This window comes from Gastrolobium bilobum, unplaced genomic scaffold, assembly GCF_033153095.1.
Source record: "Gastrolobium bilobum isolate Gb01-03AN ecotype WA unplaced genomic scaffold, APGP_CSIRO_Gbil_v1 utg37310, whole genome shotgun sequence".
In the NCBI taxonomy this organism is placed as follows: Eukaryota; Viridiplantae; Streptophyta; class Magnoliopsida; order Fabales; family Fabaceae; genus Gastrolobium; species Gastrolobium bilobum.
Genome location: NW_026899511.1, coordinates 35,410 through 47,138, shown reverse-complemented (window position 1 = coordinate 47,138; position 11,729 = coordinate 35,410). Strand labels below are relative to the sequence as shown.

Genomic DNA, 11,729 nt, shown 5'->3' with positions numbered 1-11,729 from the left:
TGTTATATTGTGCCAACACATAAGTTACACACTATTCGAATTTTATGTCTCCTCACAAAATAAACAGATCATATTCATATAAAATTTTCACCTGTTTCCAAATTCATACCGTGTTCGTGTATCCATATTCATATCATATCTTGACCCGACTCAGACACGACCTCCTCAAACGAATTGCCACCTCTACTTGAATGGACCACGTGAGGAGTTAATATAAGTTTGTCTAAGCATCGTTGTTCAAAGTATCAAAACGGTGTTATATACAGTGCCTTTTTACCCCTTAATAACCGGTTTTCCTTCTAGATTCTGATCATGCAATAACTTGCTCATTCACCCATGGCGGCTAACATTTAAGAAACATGCAATACACCAATGAAACGAAATATTGTCTACAAGCGTAAGCCATAAAAATCCTGATGCAGCAACTTTTTTACATAACCCTATACTTGTTATCTTTCTTATATATCGAAAAGTCACTCTCAAGGCAATTTAGCAGTTCAACCACATAATCTTCATTGGATCCATTGAAGTGCTCCAAAATATCAATCAAAGTAGCCTGAAACCAATAAAAACCAGATTTTCTTATAATTATAACCACAAAGCACAGCATATATACCAATATCATAAAGCTTTCTATCAGAAACATAAAAATGTCTTCACTAACCCCTTCATCAACGCCATTCAGCCACTCTACAACAGAACTCTCTGTAGCCTTCAGTGCAATTGAATTTACTTCCTCTGTTTCACTGACTTTTTGTCGTTTGCTTGTGAATTCCTTCTCACAGGCTAATGGAAGCTTCTGTACCTGGAGACCATTGACAGGTCCAGAAGGTACTTCATCAATTTCTAAGTCACATTTTTCCGTCAAATTTTTGGCAGGAATGTCAGCTTCACAATGCCGTTGTTCTGCTTGGCATTTTTCCAAAGGATGCTCTGACAAAGCTGATGCATTATTTACAGGTTCACTATCTTTGCCAGTCTGGTAAACTCCAGATTGAATGCCTTCTATGGATGTTCCACAGTTTCGCATGACCAAATAAGCCTTGATGTGCGGATAACTTATCTGTACCATGAAAATTTATTCAATCTCTAGCTCATCAAAGTGATAAGCATTTCAGCAGGCAGAAGCTACAGAACACATGATACTTTCATTTTTTCTTTTTTGGTTAACTACTGAAGCACCATTTGTACCATGAAAAATTACCTTCGGATGTTGTCATGGTTTTGGGACACACATTTCAGTGGTTAATGAGTATATAAGTAATAAGAACTTCACAAAAGGTAAAAAAAAAAAAAAATACAAAATACAAAATACCATCTTAATAGTTAAAATTTCTGAAATCTGGCAATACGACTCTAGCCATTAATTACATTTTTTTTCTAAAGTTTCTCAGCTGTTGCTAACTTTGACTAATGACCAATATCCACTCTGATTGTTCAATAGATAGTATACAAGAGACGATGATTTCGCAAACAAAAGGTCCAGATATGGACAAGTCAGCATCATTTTCAAGAAAATAAAAACACGTAATGAATCTGAAATCAGATAGTTGTCGCCAAGGAGGATAGAGCTGTAGATTAAAATAGATTGGACCTTTTAGTTGCATCAATTATCAAGATGGACTCAAATCATAAAGGCCAGAGATTTGAACTCACATGTTCTGGCAATTCATTTTTTATAGGCTTCAACTTATCTGTAGATCCAACCTTTGAAATAGCACCCTGAATTTCTGATATGATCTCTTGTGTCAGTCCTATCATCTCAAAGAATCTAGTCCAATCAAAAGGTAATCCTTCTTGGGCAGCTTCCAGCAGATATTCAGCAACAGTTTGTTCTTTTATAGGGGCTGATCTACCTGGATAGTTCTGAGATTACAAAGAGGGTAAGGGAAAGGAAGAAGTTATACAGTGAAACATGTGAAGCATAGACCTTTAAAAGTAACAACAAACTAGTAAGACATACAGCAATCATCTGAATAGAAAGACCATCTTCATGCCACATTTTCCATGCTTCAAACTTTGCTGATGACAACTTCCTTGATTTGTTGGTTACTGGAGATACTTTCCTTACTTCATTAGTTTGCAAACTTGCTTCCCCATCCAATGATAGGTTTAATCCTTGTGACAGTTTCCGTATAACTTCAAGAAAACGATCTCCATATTTTGTTACTAGGTGCTGTACAAAATTGTTCAGAGTTAGTATTTCAAATGACGGAAAAGAACAGAATTATTTTTTCTGGCTTCAGTAATCTGAAGACATGTTAACAGGTCAAATATTTGACAGTGCAGCATGCTCCGAGATGTGATTAGTGTTCAATGGAATGTAAACTATTGTCAAGAGATTTCTTATTCAGAGGTTTAACTCATGTTTGTACTGCACTTTACTATAACTCCTTCCCCTTTTGAAATCTAGAGAGCCACTTCGTAATATTGCAAGGAACCTTTCCAATTTGAAAATTTCTCCATGTACCTTAAACTGTAATTGCTGCTAAGAATATAGTATTTACCAACCATCTATAGGATTTTGATGCAGGGACAAGAACCTTCATGGGAGAAAATCAAAATTTGTATCTGATAACTAGCAATGGTTTTAGACATTCATGGAACTCTGACATTAATACTTATGATTGACTATCACCAGTTACCGTTCATCTGATCTATGAAATGAATTAGAAAAAAAGGGCAAACCCTGGTGCACAATTTGCGAGGGTATGGGTAAGGTTGACTGAACGTGGTTTATCCTCATACTTTTGCAAAGAGACTAATTCCACGATTTGAATTAAGGACCTTTCAGTCACAATGAGTAATCTTACCGTAGCTCCAAGACTCGCTTTCTTTATGAAATGAATTAGAAAACAAATTATAATTGGTGGTTCAGAAAAGATGTCATAATTATCATATTAGTTTAGAAATAAAATCCAGAACCAATTAATTTACCAAATAAGGTCTTTTCTTAAAATAGATCAGACTTGTATATATATTTTGAAAAAAATAAGAGATGGTAAAATGCATCAGGAGACAGAAGTCTATCAAATTATAGATTTAGTTGATTCAAAATTAGAAAACAAAAAGTTAAGAAATATATTAGGAATGAAAGTAGTGTAAACCAAGAACTTTCAGCCAAAAAAAAAATCAAGAAAGAATTCAAATAACAAAATACACCAAATTAGGAAATTAATAATTAATTTATAAGTTTACTAAAGCCATTTTATTTTGAAGAGTTTCCTATTTTGAAAGTTAAAATCTGCCACCATTAACCGGTTCCTGCTTATTCTTCATGAACCAGTAACGCTGGTCCAGTTTTCAGAAATCTTCAGAACACTGAAGACCTACCTGATTCACGCCATCAATGTTTGCTAGCCTTGCTTTTGTAGATGGTCTTGTTAAAGCAATTTTCCTGATCGTTTGATCACCACATAGAGCATATCTACGAAGAATGTATAACAGCTTTATGAAGAAACTACGGATCAAAGAAACTATAAGTAAGAATTGGTAGCCTTGGCAGTGTTAAAAAATAAAATAAAAACTTACGGAGCTGTTCCAACACTTCTAGCAAGCTTTAACCTTTCTTCTAAAAGCATATGGTAGAGCTGTCCCTCGGCCTGATTACAGAAGGACAACACAGATTTAAAGTTGACAGATGCCAAATGTATTTGGCAAACAAAGACATATGGCTAATATTTCTTATAAGCAAAACAAATTGAAAACAAGACTGTTGTCTACATTACATCTACGTACAATTGTCAACCACTTTTCCGAGAACCTTCATTGAAGATAAAAGGAACAAAAGACAGAAAAGGAGTTGAATAAACATAAAACCACTTAAATGCCAACCTCTGAAAAACCATCTGATTCTGAAGTTCCTAAAATTTTGAATTCTTCTTGTGGGCTTCGATTTTCTTCTTCTCCAAGCATTTCAGCAGTCAATGACAAAACTAAGGGAGGTTGATAATCCGGTCTAGAAGAGGCCAAAAACTGCTCTCCTTTTGAACTGACACTGATTCATCAGACAGCAATTTATGGCTGATTATAGGTTTGGTTATGAAACATACTAAAATACTGAGAAACTGAAGCTGCATAATAGATGGATTTCGACATTAAAAAAACATAATAAAGTACAGAGACCTCAAATAACTATGGCGGTCTACCCAAAAACTTGAATAATCTACCTTATAGTTCTGTACACGTCACTAATAGTCTCCTTCAAATAACCTGTAGAACATTAGGAGTCAATTCTACATTAAATTTAGCTATTTCTAGTAATTGAATCTATTGAATTAAATAAAAAGATTGTATCATTTTTTGTGTAAATTGTGAAGTATGCCATTTGTAAAATCTACCACAGCAAGAAATAGACTTAAGTTACCAAGTAAAGAACAAGAAATGCATGAATAATTGGTTCCATTTGAAAACAAAAGAAAATACTATATATTTTCTTTTCAAACCTTTTTTTTTCTTAGTATAGATCTGTTGAGATATATAGTCCCACATTGGTTAGATGTGCAACTAATGTGGAGTTTATAAGGCCTTGGACACTCCCACCCTTTGAGCTAGTTTTTGGGGTGGTGTATCCCAAGGTTCTTTACATGGTATCAGAGCCTCGCCGTCCCCCACTTTCTCTTGTGGTGTTTCTTAGCACAGGTAGGCTGGGCCTGTTGCATTGTCCACGCTTCAAGCCCAATGGGCTCTTGCGTGAGGGGGCGTGTTGAGATATATAGTCCCACATTGGTTAGATGTGCAACTAATGTGGAGTTTATAAGGCCTTGGACACTCCCACCCTTTGAGCTAGTTTTTGGGGTGGTGTATCCCAAGGTTCTTTACAAGATCATATTTTGATACTGCTACTACGTCAAAACTCTGCTGGACAGAAGTAAGAAGGAACCTATTCCCTCAATGGTTGAATAAAAATGAAAGGAGGAAAAATGAAAATAAAGGGGTCTTATAAAGTAACCAACTGTCCAAAAACACCTTGAGAAATCAATTGATGTCCAAGGGCTTTCCACCAATTTGCTGGGTAAGTTTTCCCAAGTCCATGAAGTGGAAGCTTGTCAAACTGAGCATCGAGAATTTTCTTGGCCTACAAGACCCAAGCAAATACAACTATCAGCAGTTGGAAAGTCATGATGAAATTTAAAGGCAACAATCAAGGATGAATAAAAACCTAAATGATACTTATACACAAAGTAAGTAGAAGGCATTCTTAAAGCCGTGTAGTAAACTGAAGCAGCAGCAAAAAGAAGGGGCCAAATTGCTACGTACAAAGTCCTTTTGTCTGGGTACTCAAGGACTCATTTACCATGTCACATCTGAATCAATAAGCATTATAGCTTCAATGATTGTCACTTAAGAATAACAGGAAATTTAGGATTTAGAGATTTTTGCATGCAATGCCATGTGATTTTAAGCAAAGAGTGCCTCTTGATGCAGTAGAATAACTGTATTCATTATATTTTAAGACTTTCAGGATTATTGTCTAAATTAAGTCAAGTATCTTCATCTACTAAGTGAAACCAAACTTCCATCAGTAAATGGAAGACACATACATTACCATGGTGCTTTCTCTTTCCTTTCTTAATTCTTTGTGCAAAGTTCATGGTTGTCAACCATTGTGTCAGAACCATCACCTGAATATTCTTTTCAATTCTGCATTGTGCAGACTTAGGTAATCTCCCATCCTTAGATCTATTACTCATGTAAAACTACCAGATTTTCTCCCACTGATCAGTTCTTGATTAGGGCATCAAAATGAAGTCTGCAGCTTCATTATTAAAATACTAAACCCATCTTTGACCTCTTTTAGAAGTTCAATCCTTTTTCTTTTTGTAAAACTTCATGGAGAACTAGATGAAAATGGATTGACATAAGCATACTCCAGGAGGACTAAATAAAATGAACGACAACTACCAAGTAAGGCTGAAGAAGGTAAACAACCCACAGGTAAAAACCAACCTAAAGAAAAAGTGACAATAAGAAATTAAGAATCTGCTTATTGTATACCATAAGTGACAATAACCACAGAAGATTTTATTAGTGAATACAAGAACAAGGATAATCACAATAATAGATAAAACGGAGAGTGCATGATGAAAAGAACACGAAATTACTGCCACCAATCAAGAACTCAAAAAGTGAAGAATTTACTTTTAGATTATACTAAAACATTCCTAGTATTAATTTTGAACAGCTTACTCGAGACCCACGCAGGATGTCAACGGGCATATTAAGGCCCCATTTGCCATTGCATGAATGAATGCAAGCCATTAGCAGGAATGCTTCTCTCGACATGTCGCGCTCCTTCTTTGAGACTGTGCAGTTATCACAGTTCCCTACAAACAAGATAAGAAATAAACTAAAAATTAGACTAACCTAAAGAAAAGTGTTTTTTCAGGCACGAATACCATTGGTTTTGTCAACTGCAATGGCCAGATAGCTGCCATATTTACTAGGTCTCTTATAGAGGGCCTCAAGTTGACCTTATAGTATCAAGCTTGGTGCATATGACATATGCTCTAGCTTGAGAGGGGTGTCAGAATCAAACAGTCAATGAAATAACACCAGGTTATTAATTATGCTTAAACTCTTACTTTAAAACTGTACAATTGTAGTAAAGAATCTAAGTGAAAGGCAAACCACATCTATCAGCTGAAAATTTTTCCCCAAAGTATTCAAGCAAGAACTTTCTTCTGCAAGTTCCCACCACACAATAGCGTTCAGCAGCCAGCAACGACTCCATAACAGCTCTTCTTTGGTTTTCCTGGTACATTGGAGGCCCACATATATTAGTAAGAGAATAGAGATAACTTGTCCGGGGGAAATATGCAAGAAGTCATCAACTTCAATGTCCACTAAACCACAAAAATTATCAGCCAAACTTTTTCTGATAAATACAAATACACATACTGTTTTTATATCTGCACAATAAAATTCACCCTTTGCAAAGTCACTTCTTGTGTAGTAAAGCCAACATACAGAAGCTATACCATCTCTACCACATCGCCCACTTTCCTGGTAGTAGGACTCTAGACTCTTGGGGCAACCATAGTGAATCACTTGTCTTACGTTAGGTTTATCTATGCCCATGCCAAAAGCAATTGTGGCCACCATGATTTGCAGTTCATCTCTAACAAATAATCTGAAGAAATTATCATACATTCAGTTAGGCTTAAAAAGCATTGAAGCATCTTCAACAGTAAAGAGAGAAAGATAAGTGGAAGGAGCATGATCCACACACTCAATGACAAGATGCAAAAATTCATTTCATATTCTAAAAATATAAGATAGATAGTGACCTATGAGACTCCTCTCGAGCTTTTCCATTCATTTGGCCATGGTACATTCCAGCCTCGATACCTGCTTCCTTAAGTGACTTTGATATCTATGTAAAATAAGATCAAGCAAAATTTAAAACAAAAGAAAAGCTGCAGTCAAACCATTCTGACAGAGCTTAGAAAATGAAAAATCCAAACACAAGTTCCAGTGGGCAGACAGAACAGAGACACATAACCAGTTTTAGATAAAACATGATGGCAAGAAACCCATAAAATATTGACAGAAGATCTATTGAACAAAAAATGGTATGTGACTATATGAATATATTGTGAAAGGCCAGGAACAAATAATACTCAGTGGATGTTTCAATTCAACAATTGCTTTTTTCTTTTTGCATATCCAACGAGGTATTTTTAATCGTAGAAGGAATTTTGAGATTTTTCTTTTTTCTTTTACACAATGGGTTGAACGTTCACATTTGTCTTGAATGATTAATAAATATTCCTTAGAATACCATGCAGCAGTGCTTTAAATTATTGTGCCTCAAAACTAAATTTTCTACACGAGTCCTCAAGCAATATGTCCTTTCAGTAAAGTTTATTAAATACGCAATGAGTCTCACTGACAGTTTTCCATGATCCTTTTATTGGAAGTGGAATACTATTATTTTCAATACGAGATGACAGACAATTAACTGATTGTACAGTTCAAGTGAACAGTAGGGATATGACAGTATGGTAACACTATTTTGGGATTCATGTGTAACATTTCTAGCACATTACCTGCTCTACATCTTTGATTGTTGTGCAGTAAATAATAGTTGAACCACCACTAGCAACTTCTTTTGAAATTTCTCGTACAAGCTCAGCAATAAAAAATTGTCCACGGTTAAATAGCTTGACACCATAGAAAAGATTTGTGCGATCAAATGAACCAACCAAAACATAAGGATTATTCATCTTCAAGGAATTGATGATGTCAAATCGAACCCTGGCAGTATACCATATAAATGAACATGACTGTAATGTTTCTCTCATTTCAATAAAGAAATTTAAATTGTATTATTAATTAAAAAAACCATGAAGTACAACAGTGTAACTAGAAGAAGCATCACATAAATTCATTGAATAAATTTTAAAAAGTAGAAAATCAACAATCCTAATCCATTCTTATAGCAATGCTCAAAGTAGTGTTCAACACAAGTAACAAAAATCCTTTTCTACTAATGAAAAGATGTTGTAAAGGAGAAAGCAACAACCAGAAGTACACTGTAAGGGATGTACTAGCAGAATTGTTGTACCAGTAAAGATTTTCAAATCAAATAAAAATATCTTAGAACAAGACCTTGAGCTGACCACCTGTATCCTCTAAAAAGAGTTTATCAAAAACAAGTTAGGATTCTGCAAAGGAGGTTCAATAACTCCTGAGCCTTGTAATTTATTTCAGATGCAAAAAACATCATTTTAAAAACATTAGTAGCTTAATAGGCTTCTAATAGAACTATACCAGAATTTAGAATAAAACGCAATGTTTATTAACAGAAGTCCTCTATCTCTGGATCTAAATCAATGGGATACCATATCAGAGAGAGAATTACAAATCAGTGTTGGATAATAGAAGCACTACTCTCCTATTCCTGGATATTTGAGAGTCCTGGCTCTCCTTCACTTAATCAGTATCTTCCCCTAACTAAGTCCCCCTATCCCCTTTTATTCCTAATTCCACAAGTGTGTCTTAAATGTCTGCTAGACAGTTATTTACTGTTAGTAACATACTTAGGTTTCAATCCCCTACTCTCCCACCTATCCTCAATAACATGACCTTTATAATTGGAGGCATACCAACAGCTTCAAAATTTGTCCATCACTCATGATCCCCTTCATACATGAGGCTTACAATTGAAGACATTACTCCAAATAGAATATTCACAAAATGTGGGAGGAGGAGTAGCTTTGTTTGCTGATAAAGGAATAACTTATGGACAATGAAAACTTCCCAAGCAAGAAGATGCATTAAAAAATGGGAGCTGCGTTCATGATTATTGGATGACAAATTAAAATTATAATATCTAAATTATAATATCTTGAGTTTCTGGTTACTCTTCACAGGCTGAACTACCTTGATTTTTCTCCAGCCTTTACCCTTCTCACTATAATTTCTGGAAAAAGAAAGGGATGCAGAGAGAAAAAGGGAGAGACGGACAGGAAGATAGCAGGCGGAAAGAGACAAAAGCTTGAATCCAGTTCAACTAGCAGAGCATGGACAAAACTTCATTTAAAAGTAAAAAACCATGATTACAACACCGACATGCAAGTAAAATTAAATTCGTCAATAAGCAACATAGGAAAACAAAATTTATACAAAATGTGCATCAGAATTATTATAAAGTACGGCAATGATATGCTTCACTAACAGCCAAAGCAAATGATGCTTACTTTTCAGTAGCAGTCGCAGTTAGACCAACAAAAGGAACATCTAACAGAACACTACGTAACTTGTCTAGCTGCTTGTATTCCACCCTAAAATCATGCCCCCATTCTGATATGCAATGTGCTTCATCAACAGCTAAAAGACTAATTCCTGCCCTTAGCAAGTTGGACCAGAAACTGCATACATAAGATGAAATTTTACAGCAGAACATCATTAGACAAGGCATAGTAAGGATAAATATTAATGATCTAATCCTGAAAAGCTACACCCAACTACCAATCGGTGGTTAATCATGAACATACTTGAACAATTTCAGCTCCAACAACTAATAAACTCCAAGCACTATAGTCCTTATACCTCCACGGAATAAAGACATTTCTTGATAAATAAGGAAAAAAAACTTTACTTTTATTAGTATTTTGCATTAACTTTTACCATTTTATAGAACAGAACACAAGTTACCTTGGCCACCAAAAGTAAGAAAACAGCTTTTCGAGATTTTTGCACAAAACATTTTCATCCATGAATCATCATGCAAAACTATCCTATTTTCTACAAAGTCATGTGGCTAAAATATTTATTCCGGGGAGGGGGGTATGAAAGGGGAAATATGCTTGAAGCTCATCTCCCCATATAAATATATATCCAAATATTAAAAAGATAATTAAATAATAATGTGAAATAGTTGATATAAGCTCAAGAGTCATTCCATGACACTTCAATTCAATGTATTAATAAGCTATATGATTAATAGCCATGCACTCAAAATAAGGTCATGAACTACACAGCAGAAGATTATGAATAGGTTTATTCCAATACCTGATAGGAATTGTGCATGCCTTCTCAGGAGTCATGAACAGAATGTCAAACTGACCAAGCTCAGCTTTAGTCTGAACAGTGTAATCCTTCTGAGCGCTAGAAAGATATTCAGCTTTGATACCGCGTTGCTTCAAAGCCATTACCTGTTTTCCCATTTCTTCCATATTAGATAATCACTATCTCAAGATAGTGAAAAGGCATCAACACACAATAGAAATTTAAAACAAAAAGATGCATCCAGAAAAAATCGATTAATTCACCTGGTCTTGCATCAATGATATCAGAGGGCTTACAACTATCCCAGTTTTTCTAACAACCAAGGGAGGTAACTGATAACTGTTAAAAAAAATTAAAATAAAAAAAATAAAATAAAATAATGTTTCATTTATGAACTCTTCAATATAGGTAATTAACTTCAGAAAAGTGATGATGCTTTTTACCACAAGGACTTTCCACTACCGGTAGCCATGACTACCACGCAATCCCTTTTCTCAATAATTTTCTGAACAACATCTTTCTGATAAGGTCGAAAATCCGAAAACCCAAAGTATTGCTGCATGTTATTTGCAAACATATCAGCATTCAACAACTATAACACTCAAATACTCAAATTGATAACAGATAGGGTTAACTTTTAACAACTTTTCCATTGCACATTCAAATTATTTTATTTTATTTTTCCTTCGCTGGTAAGCAACAAAATGTAAGGGGTTACCTTCAGAACGGAGGTGACGGTCTCCATGGTGGCGAGAGAAGAAAGTGAACCGTGACGTGACGTTGTCAAGTTCGAAGCCGCTGAAATACTGACATGAACATGACTATTACAGTACACTCATACTCCCGCCAATTCAACCAGAAATGCTTTTGGTCCAAGATGGGCCTGGGCTTAGGCCTGACTATGGGCCCATACTTCACCTGGGCTGGGCTTGTCTTTTAGGTAACATAAATGGAAAAAAATACCTAATATTAATTTAGATAATTTTGTCTACTATTCAACGAAACGATGTTATTTTTATATTAAAAATTATGAAATTAAAATAATAAAAATTATTATAATTCTAAATAAATTAAAATTATAAATACATTATAATTTTTGTCCTAAAATGATATTGTTTTAATGAACATTAAACAAAATTATCTAAAGTAATTTTAGAAAAAACAAATTCAATATAAATAAACAAAATAAAATTTTTACATTAAAATTATATTTA

The 11,729-nt window shown here is 34.7% G+C and overlaps 1 protein-coding gene across 1 annotated transcript; it reads right to left on the bottom strand.

Moving 5' to 3' along the window:
• Window positions 1–273: 273 nt before the first annotated feature.
• On the bottom strand, window positions 274–11,321 carry LOC133290798 (uncharacterized). The gene is made up of 19 exons (XM_061488912.1): window positions 11,234–11,321; window positions 10,959–11,071; window positions 10,779–10,854; window positions 10,519–10,661; window positions 9,705–9,875; window positions 8,052–8,259; window positions 7,290–7,375; window positions 6,901–7,132; window positions 6,631–6,754; window positions 6,190–6,326; window positions 4,969–5,077; window positions 4,170–4,212; window positions 3,835–3,997; window positions 3,532–3,602; window positions 3,334–3,427; window positions 1,964–2,176; window positions 1,657–1,866; window positions 665–1,063; window positions 274–556 (listed from the first exon to the last, which is right to left on the bottom strand). The coding sequence occupies exons 1-19, from the start codon at window positions 11,258–11,260 to the stop codon at window positions 431–433; spliced, it is 2,745 nt and encodes a 914-aa protein (XP_061344896.1). The 5' UTR covers window positions 11,261–11,321; the 3' UTR covers window positions 274–430.
• Window positions 11,322–11,729: the final 408 nt, after the last annotated feature.